At 34.7% G+C, this 22,206-nt stretch overlaps 2 protein-coding genes across 2 annotated transcripts in view; one reads left to right on the top strand and one right to left on the bottom strand.

The window, feature by feature from the left end:
- The window catches only part of LOC143224706 (CCR4-NOT transcription complex subunit 3-like), a 28,702-nt gene extending 8,467 nt beyond the window's left edge, over positions 1–20,235 (bottom strand). The window contains exons 1-4 of the mRNA XM_076452918.1: positions 20,206–20,235; positions 13,924–14,052; positions 12,232–12,327; positions 8,344–8,575 (exon numbers count right to left, since the gene is read on the bottom strand). Of these exons, the coding sequence (XP_076309033.1) occupies positions 8,344–8,575; positions 12,232–12,327; positions 13,924–14,049 (454 nt within the window). The 5' untranslated portion in view covers positions 14,050–14,052; positions 20,206–20,235. The remainder of the gene's footprint in view (positions 1–8,343; positions 8,576–12,231; positions 12,328–13,923; positions 14,053–20,205) is intronic.
- Positions 20,236–21,917: 1,682 nt separating this feature from the next.
- The window catches only part of LOC143226975 (uncharacterized), a 40,586-nt gene continuing 40,297 nt past the window's right edge, over positions 21,918–22,206 (top strand). Inside the window, exon 1 of the mRNA XM_076458524.1 lies at positions 21,918–21,926. Coding sequence (XP_076314639.1) covers positions 21,918–21,926 — 9 coding nt within the window. The remainder of the gene's footprint in view (positions 21,927–22,206) is intronic.

Raw genomic sequence — 22,206 nt, forward strand, 5'->3', positions numbered from 1 at the left:
TGGGGTGCAGAGTACACACTTACTACAACAGATTCTTACTTTTGGCTAGATATTCCTGAATACCCTCTAGGTTCAGATCAGAATAGAACACATCAACCTGGGGTGCAGAGTACACACTTACTACAACAGATTCTTACTTTTGGCTAGATATTCCTGAATACCCTCTAGGTTCAGATCAGAATAGAACACATCAACCTGGGGTGCAGAGTACACACTACAACAGATTCTTACTTTTGGCTAGATATTCAATACCCTCTAGATTCTTACTTTTGGCTAGATATTCCTGAATACCCTCTAGGTTCAGATCAGAATAGAACACATCAACCTGGGGTGCAGAGTACACACTTACTACAACAGATTCTTACTTTTGGCTAGATATTCCTGAATACCCTCTAGGTTCAGATCAGAATAGAACACATCAACCTGGGGTGCAGAGTACACACTTACTACAACAGATTCTTACTTTTGGCTAGATATTCCTGAATACCCTCTAGGTTCAGATCAGAATAGAACACATCAACCTGGGGTGCAGAGTACACACTTACTACAACAGATTCTTACTTTTGGCTAGATATTCCTGAATACCCTCTAGGTTCAGATCAGAATAGAACACATCAACCTGGGGTGCAGAGTACACACTTACTACAACAGATTCTTACTTTTGGCTAGATATTCCTGAATACCCTCTAGGTTCAGATCAGAATAGAACACATCAACCTGGGGTGCAGAGTACACACTTACTACAACAGATTCTTACTTTTGGCTAGATATTCCTGAATACCCTCTAGGTTCAGATCAGAATAGAACACATCAACCTGGGGTGCAGAGTACACACTTACTACAACAGATTCTTACTTTTGGCTAGATATTCCTGAATACCCTCTAGGTTCAGATCAGAATAGAACACATCAACCTGGGGTGCAGAGTACACACTTACTACAACAGATTCTTACTTTTGGCTAGATATTCCTGAATACCCTCTAGGTTCAGATCAGAATAGAACACATCAACCTGGGGTGCAGAGTACACACTTACTACAACAGATTCTTACTTTTGGCTAGATATTCCTGAATACCCTCTAGGTTCAGATCAGAATAGAACACATCAACCTGGGGTGCAGAGTACACACTTACTACAACAGATTCTTACTTTTGGCTAGATATTCCTGAATACCCTCTAGGTTCAGATCAGAATAGAACACATCAACCTGGGGTGCAGAGTACACACTTACTACAACAGATTCTTACTTTTGGCTAGATATTCCTGAATACCCTCTAGGTTCAGATCAGAATAGAACACATCAACCTGGGGTGCAGAGTACACACTTACTACAACAGATTCTTACTTTTGGCTAGATATTCCTGAATACCCTCTAGGTTCAGATCAGAATAGAACACATCAACCTGGGGTGCAGAGTACACACTTACTACAACAGATTCTTACTTTTGGCTAGATATTCCTGAATACCCTCTAGGTTCAGATCAGAATAGAACACATCAACCTGGGGTGCAGAGTACACACTTACTACAACAGATTCTTACTTTTGGCTAGATATTCCTGAATACCCTCTAGGTTCAGATCAGAATAGAACACATCAACCTGGGGTGCAGACACACTTACTACAACAGTACACCTGAATACCCTCTAGGTTCAGATACAACAGATTCTTACTTTTGGCTAGATATTCCTGAATACCCTCTAGGTTCAGATCAGAATAGAACACATCAACCTGGGGTGCAGTACACACTTACTACAACAGATTCTTACTTTTGGCTAGATATTCCTGAATACCCTCTAGGTTCAGATCAGAATAGAACACATCAACCTGGGGTGCAGAGTACACACTTACTACAACAGATTCTTACTTTTGGCTAGATATTCCTGAATACCCTCTAGGTTCAGATCAGAATAGAACACATCAACCTGGGGTGCAGAGTACACACTTACTACAACAGATTCTTACTTTTGGCTAGATATTCCTGAATACCCTCTAGGTTCAGATCAGAATAGAACACATCAACCTGGGGTGCAGAGTACACACTTACTACAACAGATTCTTACTTTTGGCTAGATATTCCTGAATACCCTCTAGGTTCAGATCAGAATAGAACACATCAACCTGGGGTGCAGAGTACACACTTACTACAACAGATTCTTACTTTTGGCTAGATATTCCTGAATACCCTCTAGGTTCAGATCAGAATAGAACACATCAACCTGGGGTGCAGAGTACACACTTACTACAACAGATTCTTACTTTTGGCTAGATATTCCTGAATACCCTCTAGGTTCAGATCAGAATAGAACACATCAACCTGGGGTGCAGAGTACACACTTACTACAACAGATTCTTACTTTTGGCTAGATATTCCTGAATACCCTCTAGGTTCAGATCAGAATAGAACACATCAACCTGGGGTGCAGAGTACACACTTACTACAACAGATTCTTACTTTTGGCTAGATATTCCTGAATACCCTCTAGGTTCAGATCAGAATAGAACACATCAACCTGGGGTGCAGAGTACACACTTACTACAACAGATTCTTACTTTTGGCTAGATATTCCTGAATACCCTCTAGGTTCAGATCAGAATAGAACACATCAACCTGGGGTGCAGAGTACACACTTACTACAACAGATTCTTACTTTTGGCTAGATATTCCTGAATACCCTCTAGGTTCAGATCAGAATAGAACACATCAACCTGGGGTGCAGAGTACACACTTACTACAACAGATTCTTACTTTTGGCTAGATATTCCTGAATACCCTCTAGGTTCAGATCAGAATAGAACACATTACTACAACAGATTCCTGGGGTGCAGAGTACACATCAACCTGGGGTGCACTACAACAGATTCTTACTTTTGGCTAGATATTCCTGAATACCCTCTAGGTTCAGATCAGAATAGAACACATCAACCTGGGGTGCAGAGTACACACTTACTACAACAGATTCTTACTTTTGGCTAGATATTCCTGAATACCCTCTAGGTTCAGATCAGAATAGAACACATCAACCTGGGGTGCAGAGTACACACTTACTACAACAGATTCTTACTTTTGGCTAGATATTCCTGAATACCCTCTAGGTTCAGATCAGAACAGAACACATCAACCTGGGGTGCAGAGTACACACTTACTACAACAGATTCTTACTTTTGGCTAGATATTCCTGAATACCCTCTAGGTTCAGATCAGAATAGAACACATCAACCTGGGGTGCAGAGTACACACTTACTACAACAGATTCTTACTTTTGGCTAGATATTCCTGAATACCCTCTAGGTTCAGATCAGAATAGAACACATCAACCTGGGGTGCAGAGTACACACTTACTACAACAGATTCTTACTTTTGGCTAGATATTCCTGAATACCCTCTAGGTTCAGATCAGAATAGAACACATCAACCTGGGGTGCAGAGTACACACTTACTACAACAGATTCTTACTTTTGGCTAGATATTCCTGAATACCCTCTAGGTTCAGATCAGAATAGAACACATCAACCTGGGGTGCAGAGTACACACTACAACAGATTCTTACTTTTGGCTAGATATTCCTGAATACCCTCTAGGTTCAGATTCACATCAACCTGGGGTGCAGAGTACACACTTACTACAACAGATTCTTACTTTTGGCTAGATATTCCTGAATACCCTCTAGGTTCAGATCAGAATAGAACACATCAACCTGGGGTGCAGAGTACACACTTACTACAACAGATTCTTACTTTTGGCTAGATATTCCTGAATACCCTCTAGGTTCAGATCAGAATAGAACACATCAACCTGGGGTGCAGAGTACACACTTACTACAACAGATTCTTACTTTTGGCTAGATATTCCTGAATACCCTCTAGGTTCAGATCAGAATAGAACACATCAACCTGGGGTGCAGAGTACACACTTACTACAACAGATTCTTACTTTTGGCTAGATATTCCTGAATACCCTCTAGGTTCAGATCAGAATAGAACACATCAACCTGGGGTGCAGAGTACACACTTACTACAACAGATTCTTACTTTTGGCTAGATATTCCTGAATACCCTCTAGGTTCAGATCAGAATAGAACACATCAACCTGGGGTGCAGAGTACACACTTACTACAACAGATTCTTACTTTTGGCTAGATATTCCTGAATACCCTCTAGGTTCAGATCAGAATAGAACACATCAACCTGGGGTGCAGAGTACACACTTACTACAACAGATTCTTACTTTTGGCTAGATATTCCTGAATACCCTCTAGGTTCAGATCAGAATAGAACACATCAACCTGGGGTGCAGAGTACACACTTACTACAACAGATTCTTACTTTTGGCTAGATATTCCTGAATACCCTCTAGGTTCAGATCAGAATAGAACACATCAACCTGGGGTGCAGAGTACACACTTACTACAACAGATTCTTACTTTTGGCTAGATATTCCTGAATACCCTCTAGGTTCAGATCAGAATAGAACACATCAACCTGGGGTGCAGAGTACACACTTACTACAACAGATTCTTACTTTTGGCTAGATATTCCTGAATACCCTCTAGGTTCAGATCAGAATAGAACACATCAACCTGGGGTGCAGAGTACACACTTACTACAACAGATTCTTACTTTTGGCTAGATATTCCTGAATACCCTCTAGGTTCAGATCAGAATAGAACACATCAACCTGGGGTGCAGAGTACACACTTACTACAACAGATTCTTACTTTTGGCTAGATATTCCTGAATACCCTCTAGGTTCAGATCAGAATAGAACACATCAACCTGGGGTGCAGAGTACACACTTACTACAACAGATTCTTACTTTTGGCTAGATATTCCTGAATACCCTCTAGGTTCAGATCAGAATAGAACACATCAACCTGGGGTGCAGAGTACACACTTACTACAACAGATTCTTACTTTTGGCTAGATATTCCTGAATACCCTCTAGGTTCAGATCAGAATAGAACACATCAACCTGGGGTGCAGAGTACACACTTACTACAACAGATTCTTACTTTTGGCTAGATATTCCTGAATACCCTCTAGGTTCAGATCAGAATAGAACACATCAACCTGGGGTGCAGAGTACACACTTACTACAACAGATTCTTACTTTTGGCTAGATATTCCTGAATACCCTCTAGGTTCAGATCAGAATAGAACACATCAACCTGGGGTGCAGAGTACACACTTACTACAACAGATTCTTACTTTTGGCTAGATATTCCTGAATACCCTCTAGGTTCAGATCAGAATAGAACACATCAACCTGGGGTGCAGAGTACACACTTACTACAACAGATTCTTACTTTTGGCTAGATATTCCTGAATACCCTCTAGGTTCAGATCAGAATAGAACACATCAACCTGGGGTGCAGAGTACACACTTACTACAACAGATTCTTACTTTTGGCTAGATATTCCTGAATACCCTCTAGGTTCAGATCAGAATAGAACACATCAACCTGGGGTGCAGAGTACACACTTACTACAACAGATTCTTACTTTTGGCTAGATATTCCTGAATACCCTCTAGGTTCAGATCAGAATAGAACACATCAACCTGGGGTGCAGAGTACACACTTACTACAACAGATTCTTACTTTTGGCTAGATATTCCTGAATACCCTCTAGGTTCAGATCAGAATAGAACACATCAACCTGGGGTGCAGAGTACACACTTACTACAACAGATTCTTACTTTTGGCTAGATATTCCTGAATACCCTCTAGGTTCAGATCAGAATAGAACACATCAACCTGGGGTGCAGAGTACACACTTACTACAACAGATTCTTACTTTTGGCTAGATATTCCTGAATACCCTCTAGGTTCAGATCAGAATAGAACACATCAACCTGGGGTGCAGAGTACACACTTACTACAACAGATTCTTACTTTTGGCTAGATATTCCTGAATACCCTCTAGGTTCAGATCAGAATAGAACACATCAACCTGGGGTGCAGAGTACACACTTACTACAACAGATTCTTACTTTTGGCTAGATATTCCTGAATACCCTCTAGGTTCAGATCAGAATAGAACACATCAACCTGGGGTGCAGAGTACACACTTACTACAACAGATTCTTACTTTTGGCTAGATATTCCTGAATACCCTCTAGGTTCAGATCAGAATAGAACACATCAACCTGGGGTGCAGAGTACACACTTACTACAACAGATTCTTACTTTTGGCTAGATATTCCTGAATACCCTCTAGGTTCAGATCAGAATAGAACACATCAACCTGGGGTGCAGAGTACACACTTACTACAACAGATTCTTACTTTTGGCTAGATATTCCTGAATACCCTCTAGGTTCAGATCAGAATAGAACACATCAACCTGGGGTGCAGAGTACACACTTACTACAACAGATTCTTACTTTTGGCTAGATATTCCTGAATACCCTCTAGGTTCAGATCAGAATAGAACACATCAACCTGGGGTGCAGAGTACACACTTACTACAACAGATTCTTACTTTTGGCTAGATATTCCTGAATACCCTCTAGGTTCAGATCAGAATAGAACACATCAACCTGGGGTGCAGAGTACACACTTACTACAACAGATTCTTACTTTTGGCTAGATATTCCTGAATACCCTCTAGGTTCAGATCAGAATAGAACACATCAACCTGGGGTGCAGAGTACACACTTACTACAACAGATTCTTACTTTTGGCTAGATATTCCTGAATACCCTCTAGGTTCAGATCAGAATAGAACACATCAACCTGGGGTGCAGAGTACACACTTACTACAACAGATTCTTACTTTTGGCTAGATATTCCTGAATACCCTCTAGGTTCAGATCAGAATAGAACACATCAACCTGGGGTGCAGAGTACACACTTACTACAACAGATTCTTACTTTTGGCTAGATATTCCTGAATACCCTCTAGGTTCAGATCAGAATAGAACACATCAACCTGGGGTGCAGAGTACACACTTACTACAACAGATTCTTACTTTTGGCTAGATATTCCTGAATACCCTCTAGGTTCAGATCAGAATAGAACACATCAACCTGGGGTGCAGAGTACACACTTACTACAACAGATTCTTACTTTGGCTAGATATTCCTGAATACCCTCTAGGTTCAGATCAGAATAGAACACATCAACCTGGGGTGCAGAGTACACACTTACTACAACAGATTCTTACTTTTGGCTAGATATTCCTGAATACCCTCTAGGTTCAGATCAGAATAGAACACATCAACCTGGGGTGCAGAGTACACACTTACTACAACAGATTCTTACTTTTGGCTAGATATTCCTGAATACCCTCTAGGTTCAGATCAGAATAGAACACATCAACCTGGGGTGCAGAGTACACACTTACTACAACAGATTCTTACTTTTGGCTAGATATTCCTGAATACCCTCTAGGTTCAGATCAGAATAGAACACATCAACCTGGGGTGCAGAGTACACACTTACTACAACAGATTCTTACTTTTGGCTAGATATTCCTGAATACCCTCTAGGTTCAGATCAGAATAGAACACATCAACCTGGGGTGCAGAGTACACACTTACTACAACAGATTCTTACTTTTGGCTAGATATTCCTGAATACCCTCTAGGTTCAGATCAGAATAGAACACATCAACCTGGGGTGCAGAGTACACACTTACTACAACAGATTCTTACTTTTGGCTAGATATTCCTGAATACCCTCTAGGTTCAGATCAGAATAGAACACATCAACCTGGGGTGCAGAGTACACACTTACTACAACAGATTCTTACTTTTGGCTAGATATTCCTGAATACCCTCTAGGTTCAGATCAGAATAGAACACATCAACCTGGGGTGCAGAGTACACACTTACTACAACAGATTCTTACTTTTGGCTAGATATTCCTGAATACCCTCTAGGTTCAGATCAGAATAGAACACATCAACCTGGGGTGCAGAGTACACACTTACTACAACAGATTCTTACTTTTGGCTAGATATTCCTGAATACCCTCTAGGTTCAGATCAGAATAGAACACATCAACCTGGGGTGCAGAGTACACACTTACTACAACAGATTCTTACTTTTGGCTAGATATTCCTGAATACCCTCTAGGTTCAGATCAGAACAGAACACATCAACCTGGGGTGCAGAGTACACACTTACTACAACAGATTCTTACTTTTGGCTAGATATTCCTGAATACCCTCTAGGTTCAGATCAGAATAGAACACATCAACCTGGGGTGAGTAGAATACACACTTACTACAACAGATTCTTACTTTTGGCTAGATATTCCTGAATACCCTCTAGGTTCAGATCAGAACAGAACACATCAACCTGGGGTGCAGAGTACACACTTACTACAACAGATTCTTACTTTTGGCTAGATATTCCTGAATACCCTCTAGGTTCAGATCAGAATAGATGAACTCGTTTTCTTCAAAGTCTGGCTCTTGAGAAGATTCAATGTAGTACTCTATGTCATCCTTTATCTTCTTTACCTGATCCACATCAATAGTGCTGTTGTCTAGCATTCGCATCAATGTTTCCAACTGCTTGATGTGGTATCGATGTTTCTCCACGTGGTCTCTTAGCTCTTCTAACCTGTCCTGTTTCTGAAAAACTGCTCTTGTGGCTTACTTTTGACTATTACTTACATATAAATTTGTCACAAGTATGTTACTAATTGTATTCAGTTAATTGACCAATAAAAACCAACCTTAATAAGTAAATTACTTATAGAAAAGTTAAAAAATGTTATTATTGGTCCATGTAGTTCAACATGTAAATATAGTAAGATGACAAATGACAGTTTAAGGAACATGTTGTAGAAAAAAAGAAAATCCTCATAACATTAATCAAATTGTTTCAATTTAAGCCTTTAATCTCTCAGTATTTTAATAATGCACCGAGTTCGATACAACCAATAAATCATTGAGATCAAGAGTACATTATTTTTACAAAAAATGAGTACAAAAATATACAGTAAGTACTTAAGGATACTTTCTACACTGAAACCATGCTTATAGAGCCTTAAAACTACAAGGAAAGTTTTGAATAACATTTGGAGGCAAGAATCATGTGTAGTAAATTCTACTCTCTGTTTGTAATGTTTTTCCACACATTATTTATTCATCTATATCTTAAGAAAAAGAACTGAAACTTAAGCTCCTATAGATAAATAGTAATATCTACACTTACACACTTTGTAACATCTATACTTCTAAATTCTGACCACTCTTAGAAGATACCATTCAAATACCCCCATAAGCCCAGACTTGTATAGAGCCATATCCTGAATGTTTTCTTTCACTTTTATTACTTTAGATAATTCTTCTTGCAAACACTGTAAACAAGCTATTAAATCCTCTAGTGGTGTGTTCTAAGAGCCAGGTTTATAATAAACTCTGCCAAAACCTTCATTTATTGTGGCAACACATAGTTGTTTTGTAATGACGAGAAAACCCACTTGTAGAGAAAATTATATATTTTAAAATGGCTGGTATGGGTAGAGAAAGCACTAATAGGAGGAGCAAACAACGTTTCGACCTTCTTTGGTTATCCTCAGGTTCACAATGACCAAACGTTGTTTGCTCCTCTATTAGTGCTTTCTCTACAATACCAGCCGTTTTTAAAAATATAACATACTTGTTTGTTGTTGATGGGGTCATGTAAAAAATCTAATGACAGGAGGAGTGATTCACTGCTTTATGTTTGTCATGTTGTTACTTGAGCCAATAACAGTGGCATAAGCATAGAAAACAGATGTGAAAAGGTTAGAAGACAGTTTGGTCTGTTTTGAATTTCGCACAAAGCTACTCAAGAGTTATCTGCACTACCCCGTCCCTAATTTAGCAATGCCAGACTAGTGGGAAGGCACCTAGTCACCACCACCAACTCTTGGGCTACTCTTTTATCAATGAATAGTGGGACTGACCATCACATTATAACTCCCCCTATGGCTGAAAGGGTAAGCATACTTGGAGTTATGGGGATTTGAAACAGCGACCCTCAGATTATGAGTCAAGTGCCTTTAACACCTAGCCATGCTGAGCTGTTTAGAAGACAGACACATTATCAACAATACTAAAGATGATAGAACAACACTACTCATTTTATTTGATAGTTTTTATGGTGGTTACAACTTCTGTCCAAATGATCAAATGCTTATGAGTTAGGGAAGAGAAAGTAATAGATAAAATTTAAAGTTTTAGTGAAAATGAACATTTCATATTTGTTTACGAGGATTAAGAGATTAAATAAATGAAATATGATATTTTTTAGGTAAAGGAGTGTTTTAATCTTAAATTGATAATTTTGTGCTCAGAGCAGTAAATATTGTCTCCACAATTTTACAAATAAATTTTTCCTATATCTAATAACAAAAAATTAATTCCCAAGATATCCCAAATTTATTTTCAAAAGCATTACTGGTAGTGTAATAATAAAGTTAAGTATGTAATAAGTGAAGCCTGTTAAACCTAAGATATACATTTTTCATCTGGTTAGAAAACTATAATGAGAGAGAGTTGAATGTTCTCTTACTCATACTGATTAAATAAAAATAGTCATACAACAAATGTACAAATTATAAAATATAGAACTATTCACATATCAAACCTGAAAATTACATCAATACAGTGATCAAAGAGAAAGGATAAGATAAACTAGTGTTAAAGTTATACCTCACCTATAAGATAAACTAGTGTTAAAGTTATACCTCACCTATAAGATATACTAGTGTTAAAGTTATACCTCACCTATAAGATAAACTAGTGTTAAAGTTATACCTCACCTATAAGATATACTAGTGTTAAAGTTATACCTCACCTATAAGATAAACTAGTGTTAAAGTTATACCTCACCTATAAGATAAACTAGTGTTAAAGTTATACCTCACCTATAACATATACTAGTGTTAAAGTTATACCTCACCTATAAGATAAACTAGTGTTAAAGTTATACCTCACCTATAAGATATACTAGTGTTAAAGTTATACCTCACCTATAAGATATACTAGTGTTAAAGTTATACCTCACCTATAAGATAAACTAGTGTTAAAGTTATACCTCACCTATAAGATATACTAGTGTTAAAGTTATACCTCACCTATAAGATATACTAGTGTTAAAGTTATACCTCACCTATCAGATATTCTAGTGTTAAAGTTATACATCACCTATCAGATATTCTAGTGTTAAACTTATACCTCACCTATAAGATATACTAGTGTTAAAGTTATACCTCACCTATAAGATATACTAGTGTTAAAGTTATACCTCACCTATCAGATAAACTAGTGTTAAATTTATACCTCACCTATCAGATATACTAGTGTTAAAGTTATACCTCACCAATCAGATATACTAGTGTTAAAGTTATACCTCACCTATAAGATATACTAGTGTTAAAGTTATACCTCACCTATAAGATATACTAGTGTTAAAATTATACCTCACCTATAAGATATACTAGTGTTAAAATTATACCTCACCTATAAGATATACTAGTGTTAAAATTATACCTCACCTATCAGATATACTAGTGTTAAAGTTATACCTCACCTATAAGATATACTAGTGTTAAAGTTATACCTCACCTATCAGATAAACTAGTGTTAAATTTATACCTCACCTATCAGATATACTAGTGTTAAAGTTATACCTCACCAATCAGATATACTAGTGTTAAAGTTATACCTCACCTATAAGATATACTAGTGTTAAAGTTATACCTCACCTATAAGATATACTAGTGTTAAAGTTATACCTCACCTATAAGATATACTAGTGTTAAAATTATACCTCACCTATAAGATATACTAGTGTTAAAATTATACCTCACCTATCAGATATACTAGTGTTAAAGTTATACCTCACCTATCAGATATACTAGTGTTAAAGTTATACCTCACCAATCAGATATACTAGTGTTAAAGTTATACCTCACCTATAAGATATACTAGTGTTAAAGTTATACCTCACCTATAAGATATACTAGTGTTAAAGTTATACCTCACCTATAAGATATACTAGTGTTAAAATTATACCTCACCTATAAGATATACTAGTGTTAAAATTATACCTCACCTATCAGATAAACTAGTGTTAAATTTATACCTCACCTATCAGATATACTAGTGTTAAAGTTATACCTCACCTATAAGATATACTAGTGTTAAAGTTATACCTCACCTATAAGATATACTAGTGTTAAAGTTATACCTCACCTATAAGATATACTAGTGTTAAAATTATACCTCACCTCTTTATCACTTTTCTTCTTTTTGAAACCAATCATTAGGGACTCACACTCACTCTCAAACTGGTCAACTTGTATGTTTAGAGACTCTATTGAAGTCTAAGGAAACAAATACATCTCTAAGTGTTCTTTATTACTATTAATATAAATCTGTTTTTTATGGTTCAACAGATGTTACAAGCAGTTCTACCCATCTTGAACAATAAGGACTGTTACTAATACAAGCAGTTCTACCCATCTTGAACAATAAGGACTGTTACTAATACAAGCAGTTCTACCCATCTTGAACAATAAGGACTGTTACTAATACAAGGTGTTCTACCCATCTTGAACAATAAGGACTGTTACTAATACAAGGTGTTCTACCCATCTTGAACAATAAGGACTGTTACCAATACAAGCAGTTCTACCCATCTTGAACAATAAGGACTGTTACTAATACAAGGTGTTCTACCCATCTTGAACAATAAGGACTGTTACTAATACAAGGTGTTCTACCCATCTTGAACAATAAGGACTGTTACTAATACAAGGTGTTCTACCCATCTTGAACAATAAGGACTGTTACTAATACAAGGTGTTCTACCCATCTTGAACAATAAGGACTGTTACTAATACAAGCAGTTCTACCCATCTTGAACAATAAGGACTGTTACTAACACAAGGTGTTCTACCCATCTTGAACAATAAGGACTGTTACTAATACAAGGTGTTCTACCCATCTTGAACAATAAGGACTGTTACCAATACAAGCAGTTCTACCCATCTTGAACAATAAGGACTGTTACTAATACAAGGTGTTCTACCCATCTTGAACAATAAGGACTGTTACTAATACAAGCAGTTCTACCCATCTTGAACAATAAGGACTGTTACTAACACAAGGTGTTCTACCCATCTTGAACAATAAGGACTGTTACTAATACAAGGTGTTCTACCCATCTTGAACAATAAGGACTGTTACCAATACAAGCAGTTCTACCCATCTTGAACAATAAGGACTGTTACTAATACAAGGTGTTCTACCCATCTTGAACAATAAGGACTGTTACTAATACAAGGTGTTCTACCCATCTTGAACAATAAGGACTGTTACTAATACAAGGTGTTCTACCCATCTTGAACAATAAGGACTGTTACTAATACAAGGTGTTCTACCCATCTTGAACAATAAGGACTGTTACTAATACAAGCAGTTCTACCCATCTTGAACAATAAGGACTGTTACCAATACAAGCAGTTCTACCCATCTTATTATTGACATGAGGAATTACAACAGCCCCCCACAAAAGTTTCATGTACACAAGTAGTTCTAACTGGCTTAAACAATTCTTACCAAGAGGAGCATTTCAATCTATTAAAACAACACAATGAACTTCATTCTAAACTCTCATATTTACTAACTAACAAATCACTGTTCAGTAATACTTAGTTCTTTTTCACATATTTTAGTTTAAGAATCTGTAATAATACTATTTTATTATTAAAAATAAACAGCTACAATCAAATTGTTTTCAACTTAACTGTATACATTAAATATCTGTTTATATAAAAATAATAATTGTCAGTGTGGTGGTTATAATAAGTAAAAAGAACAGGTTTGAGTTTGGTTTACAAAGAATATTAGTATTTTAGTATAAATATTTAGCCCCATAATTACACATTTACATTCGTTTCTATTTAAGTCTTACTTACAGACAGCCAATTAGTTGTCTCATCTTTTTCTTTCTGTGCAGGATCAACTTTCTGTGCTCCCCCTAACCCTTCTTTGGAATACGCTTTGGTTTTGGTTTCCCTTTCTACTACTTTAAACCTCTCCATTTGCTGAAAAACAAAGGAAAAATGGTTTGGTTAATACACATGGTGTTATTTTTATTATAGGTAAATATACAATGGTTGAATGAAACATCATGGATATGATTGTTAACACCAGGAAATAGCTTAAACACATAGATAGGAATGAATGCATTACCTTGAAACAAATTTGAATATGCAAACACAGCCAATACAAAATTGAGGTGGATCAGACGGAACTACTCATTCACATGGTTTGGTGTTAAGCAGGTACTCTACTGCCACCACTTTTTAAATGGGTATGCACAGTAACGAACTACACATTCACATGGTTTGGTGTTAAGCAGGTACTCTACTGCCACCACTCTTTAAATGGGTATGCACAGTAACGTGTAGATGACATTAACACAGCAGGGTCACTGACAAAAGCGGAGAACTCTTCAAGTATCATAAAGCATGAAGTTTTTTTTTTAAGGTTGGGTAAAGGCATGAGGGGAGACTGTGTGTCACTGGTATATATGGGGTAATCAAGCATGTATCTTAGTAGTTATGACAAAAAAAAGCATTTACTGGGCATAAGAAATGTTTTACTTATGGTACTTACACAAAACGTATGGTCACAAGCAATTTTAGTTACAACATCACCTTAACCCCCTCTCTATACAAAGCCTATAAAGACAAGTACAAAAGAGAAACTACAACAGTAGGTCAAAAGTTAGTCTTCAAGAAAGAAATAAACTGGTGTTTATTTTATATCATTTTATCATGCTTAGCAGTTATCAATTTACAACCACATATAGTAGATGTCCAAAGGTTTCTACAATTATAAAGAATAAAACTTAAATTAGGAAAAGGCAAATGGTTTCAGAGGAAGGTTACAATGAAATATCTAAAGAGTGGGTCAAAGATATTCAAACTAAAATTCAAAGTCTTATGTCTAAAATAAGGACAGTTTAATAAGAAAAAATTGATTTCTAATTGTGAAAATAATCCTTCTTAATGACTATAGCAGTATTCTAACAGCTCGTACTGATAAGTCAACAGTCTCTTTGTTACTGCTAGCTCTGACACACGGTATTTATAATAAAGGCAATTTAAAAATAAATCAAGAAGATATAATAATAGGAAATAAAACTACATTGGTGTGACATTGACAACTTTCTCTACTGTAACATTATATGTGATTTTCCAGGTTGTAAGAAAAATAATTAAATTAACAAAAGTTGCAAAGTGCAAAAATATGTAGTATTGTTAGTAAATATATTAATATTTCAGAAAATAGAAAGGATATGAGGTTTTTATTTTATATTCTGTGGTATCAGTATAATTATTTATAAATTTTACATTATTCAAATGTATACATAAAACCTAAAAAATTTTTTGTCTGATATCCTCCATGTGCAAAAATTTTAAAAAGGTTAACAACTTATATTTAGTAGCAACTGAGTTCAAAGGTCATCAAAAGAGATAGTTGTTTCCTTTATTTCTTGATTTATTATTCTATATTTTAAAAAAAAGTTTAATAATTTATTTCAAAATAGTAATAATCTATATACATATGTAATAATTGATATGTGACTGTATATTACACAACACTAGTCTACTACAACAATCCAAAACAGAAAAGACTAAAGATAAGTTTCATATTATAGTATACGTAACACGAGTGCAGTGCACATGCAGAGTCACTGCAACTTATGTAATGTTAACTACGCGTGACTGGACAATCTATATAAAATACATATACGTAATTAAATAATTACATCCAAATGAAGCTGAATGAATAAATAAAATTATGAAGAAGGACTGTGTTAAAAACAGCAAATCCCAACCTCTGATCAATTATATTATAACCATAAAAGTTTAAGCCATAAAGGAAACACATTAACATGAAACAAAATATGCTGCATATTTTTAAAAAGAATTCTAGGGTACAAGCTACAACGTGGTATTATAAAATGTATTCTAGGTTTTAGTGGTGCCTGTGGAAACAGGAACCACAATGTGGTGGGGACAAACCATCTGTCAGTCTCAACCTCCAATTCATGTGTCACACATAAGAAATTAGGAGAGCAAGATGTGGGTGTTCAAACCTACAACATCCCATATATATCACTCTTTACTGCCTGCAGACAGCTGTAGGAAGGTGACTGCTCTCCCAAGTTAGAAAAACATAAACATAAAAAGATGAAAAATAAAAAAGGTAAGTAATATAAAACTTGAAGTTAGTATTCCTACCCCCAGTATGTAGAGACACTAATTAACACAACATTAATAAAGTGATAGTTTACTGTGCTCTTATATGTGGCTTAAAGTGTACATCCTCATAAAGTAATGTCAAGTTCTTAGATGACCTTACTTTTAACTTCAAATTTTTAGTAACTTTTAATCACATTTCTCTGATTTTACTTTTTGTATTTGTTTAATACATTTTTGTATTTATAACATAATAATTCAATAATTTTATCTAAATTTTTTTATTAAATCCATTAGCTATTAATTTTCATGTTAGTGTATCAACACTATTAATAAAATATTGTAATTTATTACAAATTTTACAATTTCAGAATAACTGTTATGTTTATGATAGATGGGAATGACACATTACAATGTAAGGAGGGTAAACAATATCTGAATAATTGTGAAATTATAATGTTTATGATAAATTGGTACAGTACATTACTATGTAAGGAGGGTAAACAATCTGAATAACTGTTAAGTTATAATGTTTGACAGATGGGTACAGTACATTACTATGTAAGGAGGGTAAACAATATCTGAATAACTGTGAAGTTATAATGTTTATGATAGATGGGTATGGTACATTACTATGTAAGGAGGGTAAACAATAACTGATTAACTGTGAAGTTATAATGTTTATAATAGATGGGTGTGACACATTACTATGTAAGGAGGGTAAACAATAACTGATTAACTGTGAAGTTATAATGTTTATAATAGATGGGTGTGACACATTACTATGTAAGGACGGTAAGCCATAAATTGGAAAATCAAAATATTTTATCAAAATATTTATAGTGATATCTTTTTATCAATTACTTTAACTTCTAAATCTAAATAATGTGTATCTGTATTATTAAAGTATTTTCAATTTCTAATTCTGTTGAATGAATGGTGTCAGTAACAAATATATTTCAGAATTATATAAACCTAGGATACATTTTATAATCCCATGTTGTAGCTTGTACCCTAGAATCCTTTTTAAAAATATGCAGCATATTTTGTTTCATGTTAATGTGTTTTGTTTATGGCTTAAAATTTATAGTTATAATGTATACACACACACACAAATACAAATACTTAGTGTTATGACACTTAAGCTACTTTGACTAAACATTTGTAGTTGTGTTATAATATGTAGTCATTCTGGTACAAAATAAAACAATTTATATTTAATTAATTTATTCATGATGGATATAAGGTTGGTCAAGTGAAAGACAGCACATGGTTTGGGTATAAAAACTAATGTACAGTATTAAGTCTTACAGATAATAAATATTTGAAATATGTTTAGCAAGTTTTAGGAGATTATGCAAATAATATTTGAAATTTTTAGGACAAAGAATTGTTTTTCTAAACACAAACTGAAATCACTTGCACTCAGACTAGTAACAAACCAGATGATCGCCTGCACTCGGACTAGTAACAAACCAGATGATCGCCTGCACTCGGACTAGTAACAAACCAGATGATCGCTTGCACTCGGACTAGTAACAAACCAGATGATCGCTTGCACTCGGACTAGTAACAAACCAGATGATCGCTTGCACTCGGACTAGTAACAAACCAGATGATCGCTTGCACTCGGACTAGTAACAAACCAGATGATCGATTGCACTCGGACTAGTAACAAACCAGATGATCACTTGCACTCAGACTAGTAAGAAACTAGATGATCACTTGCACTCGAACTAGTAACAAACTAGATGATCACTTGCACTCAAACTAGTAACAAACCAGATGATCACTTGCACTCGGACTGGTAACAAACTAGATGATCACTTGCACTCGAACTAGTAACAAACTAAATGACACTTTCAAACAAATCTTCAGAAAATATATTTCATTACAACATTCATCTTTTTGTATACAAGAGAATTGTAATATTTACTAAAAGTCTACCATATTTTGTGAAGGTAGAAACATATGCTGTAAAAATTAGTGTAAATACTTTGTGTGTGAAAATGTACAGACAAACCCGTGTAAATATTACGAAGCCTGTCGCACATTAATAACTTGGTCTGTTACTTCATCTGCTGTACTTATCTGCTATCACTTACAAACACACTTTAATAACCTGAGGTCTGCTGTACTTACCTTCTATCATTAGCAAACACACTTTAATAACCTGAGGTCTGTTACTTCATCTGCCATCACTAACAAACACACTTTAATAACCTGAGGTCTGTTACTTCATCTGCCATCACTAACAAACACACTTTAATAACCTGAGGTCTGTTACTTCATCTGCCATCACTAACAAACACACTTTAATAACCTGAGGTCTGTTACTTCATCTGCCATCACTAACAAACACACTTTAATAACTTGAGGTCTGTTACTTCATCTGCCATCACTAACAAACACACTTTAATAACCTGAGGTTGTTACTTCATCTGCCATCACTAACAAACACTTTAATAACCTGAGGTCTGTTACTTCATCTGCCATCACTAACAAACACACTTTAATAACCTGAGGTCTGTTACTTCATCTGCCATCACTAACAAACACTTTAATAACCTGAGGTCTGTTACTTCATCTGCCATCACTAACAAACACACTTTAATAACCTGAGGTTGTTACTTCATCTGCCATCACTAACAAACACACTTTAATAACATGAGTTCTGTTGACAAATCTCTCACTACTCTACATAGGTAGACTGACATCTGTTAGATGTGAATTAACTGTGATTGAAGAATGAAAACATCTTATTTGTATAATATCCATTACTTAAAGGAAAGTTGTAGTAAAAATAAATGAAAACCACCAAAACGATACATGTAACATCTTCAATTGTTTGGACCATTGTAGTTACACATGTATTGAAGGTCTTAACTGAGAGACACAAGTGAAATAAGTGTGAAACAAAAAATATGGACTAATGCTAATAACATTAATGATAAAGTTTCAGTTTAACGACTTGAAGGGTTTGTTTAATTAATAAATAGTTTTGTCTAAAAAAATTACTGTTAATCATATTGTCTTAAAACATTTTTACAGCTGATTGCCTGGATGTATTTTCTAATTGAACTGTTAAATTATCTCTTTTCTATGTTTAATCAGTAATGTTGTGTTAAGAATGCTATGACTGTTAATTAAAGATTCACTTACGTCAGCCACAGTGTGCTCTTGTATGACAAAGGTATCTAATGTAGAATTAGATAGTTGTACCTCAACATGCATTTTGCAGATAAAATTATGATTACTATTCTTCACACAATGATTTGAAAATGGGATGTTTTATTTCATTCATATACATTTTACATAAAAGGGTTTTCAAGTCAAATATATATTATTACTTGTGATGACAATTCCAATGTTAGTATTCTCAAATGATAGTTTTGTCACAAATCTACTTGAGTGATCGTACACTATACAAAACTCGGTCTGATAAACAACTAAGGATGGCCCATTGTCTTATAATGTATATTTTTTTTTGATAATGTTAAGTGCAATTATTCACAATTCATTAACCATATTCAGTACATGTAATCCTATTTGGTGGCAGGTTTCATGTTTCAAAAATCCAATAAAATGGAGGTTAAAAAAAAAACTGCTTATGAAATCAATATCCAGAACTTTTAAAATTCTCAGAGTCAAACCTGCAATCCTAAAGACCCATTGTATCAAATCTTTTAAAGTATAAAGCAAAATATACATGCACATAAAAATAAAAAAAATCCACTGGTTTTGTTTTTAGAAGCCCAACATTTATTTGTTTACGTCTGACATATGCTGTAATAATTAGCAAGTTTTTGTAATATATATCAATAATGAGTATTTTTAAGTACAGTAACATGTTGAACACGTTTTTGATAACACGATATAAAATAATATTTCATTACTGAATTTTAGTTTTTGCAATGAGTGACTATGACAATGAATATTATAATACAGTTTTAACTTCTTTAAGTTAAAAGTACAAAGCTGTCTCACTCTTTCTATTAACTTCCGTGCTTCAAGTAAGTCTCTTTATCCTTAATTTCACTCGATGCGACCCACGTCTTAATCTGATCTCGTAACCTCTGCAACAGGAAATACAGTGATTAACAAAACATCAGACTACATCTGAAAACCTAAGTATCACATACACATAGGATTCATTAATTACAATTATGGCTGAAAACAGCGAGTTCAGATTTAGGTAAATAAATGCTAATATAAAAATTTGTATGCACTCTGATATCTATTACAATAATAATACACAGTTTTGTCCATTCTGAATATAGCTACACACTTTACTACCTAAACGTATATGCACTTTATTTCAGTGGATATACACAAAAGTCAAAAGCTTATTAAAAGTTTTAAAAAGGTCATAAAATAACATTTTACTTAATTGAGTTAATTTATTCATAGTATTAAGTATAGGAAAGTTTAGCCCTAACTAAACTAAGGCAAAACCCACACCCAAGTTACATTGTTAACTTCTTCTCGTTATTAACATAAAACAATAAAACCCCATAATCCAAAAGCTTTTAAAACTGGATCAATCCATCTTTAGCAAAAAAACAGTTTGCTCCTGAAGAGGAAAAGTCCATTTTTTGAAAGCCCAAGGATTACAGGGTTTAAATCATTTTATATTAAGACTTCTTGAACCTACATGTTTTTCAGACATCATACTGTTAGGCCAAGTGGACTTGCAGCATATTTTGATGACTGTAATTAGAATTATTTTGTATTAGTTTATTAATTCTGTATTTAAGAAAGTACTATTGCAACAAAAATAACAATTTGGCTGCATATGTTTTATTGATCTCTGCTTAGGACCAAATAATACCCTTAAAACCATATAAGCCTAGATTATTGAACCATTTCTTTCAGATAAAGTTACAGAGAAAGTTCAACCAAATTTATCTAGATAAAATCTTGTTCTACTGAATGTAGATGTTTAAAAGAATCATTGTTTTCTTAAAACCCAGAATTTCCCCAAGTGTGATACATATGCTTTAAGCATAATTCATTCACCACCCCTCAAATAAGTATGAAAGGTGACATAATATTCTTACTATAAAATCAACATCTCTCAGACAGACCATAATTTTCATACCCTTCAGTTCTATTTTCTTATAAAGCCATTAAATAGAAAATCAGACCCCTCCTGCCACACTCACCTATCATATCCTTTCTCTCAGGATTTATCACCAGTTCTCTTTTGTATTTAATATATATTATGTTTTAGAAATAGAAAGCCAAGGTTTTCATCAATCAAATGATATTATATTACGTTGTTTTTCTGAATGGAGAATTGTTAATAAAAGCTTTGGTTCCACAGTAGAAAACACCAAGCTTGAATAAATTTGTAATGGTTCTTTTTGTATGGTTAGAAGGCCAGAAAACTTGTAACAGATAGGGGAAATTGTCTGTTGTTTATTTACATGTTATTTGTTGGGACATTATTTGATTAAATACACATTACTTAGTGTATTACTATAAAAAAAAATGTAAGTTAATGTATCATTAACAGTAGACAGAAAAAAACAACAGGCAACTTCTCTTTTGTTTTTCATGTTTATTATTTATTTATCATTACAAACTTAACTAAACATAAAGATCTCTTTAGGTAAATTAAGGTTAAATCAGGCTAAAAAACTAACAATAACAATAATAATATAATAAAAATGTTTCACAACACACATGCAAGGCTCATGAGTAAGGTAATTCTTTAGCTTAATGTGAGCTTTTTACTCTCTCAATTATTTACAACTTATAATGGCAAAAACAGTAGTCAGAAATGGACAATACAATGATAAAATTTAATAATAAATAAATATATACTGTTAAGAGTTTAAGCTACTTAGGATAAATTAGCACTGTTTAATGTTACAATATGAAGACATTCTAGAGAAAAGAGTAACTTGGGTGGTTTGTGGTCAGCCAAAATGTCCATCCTCATATAGAGTTAAGGTACAGAAAAAAACAGAGAAAATATAAAGT

Source organism: Tachypleus tridentatus, chromosome 9 (assembly GCF_004210375.1).
Source record: "Tachypleus tridentatus isolate NWPU-2018 chromosome 9, ASM421037v1, whole genome shotgun sequence".
Classification (NCBI taxonomy): Eukaryota; Metazoa; Arthropoda; class Merostomata; order Xiphosura; family Limulidae; genus Tachypleus; species Tachypleus tridentatus.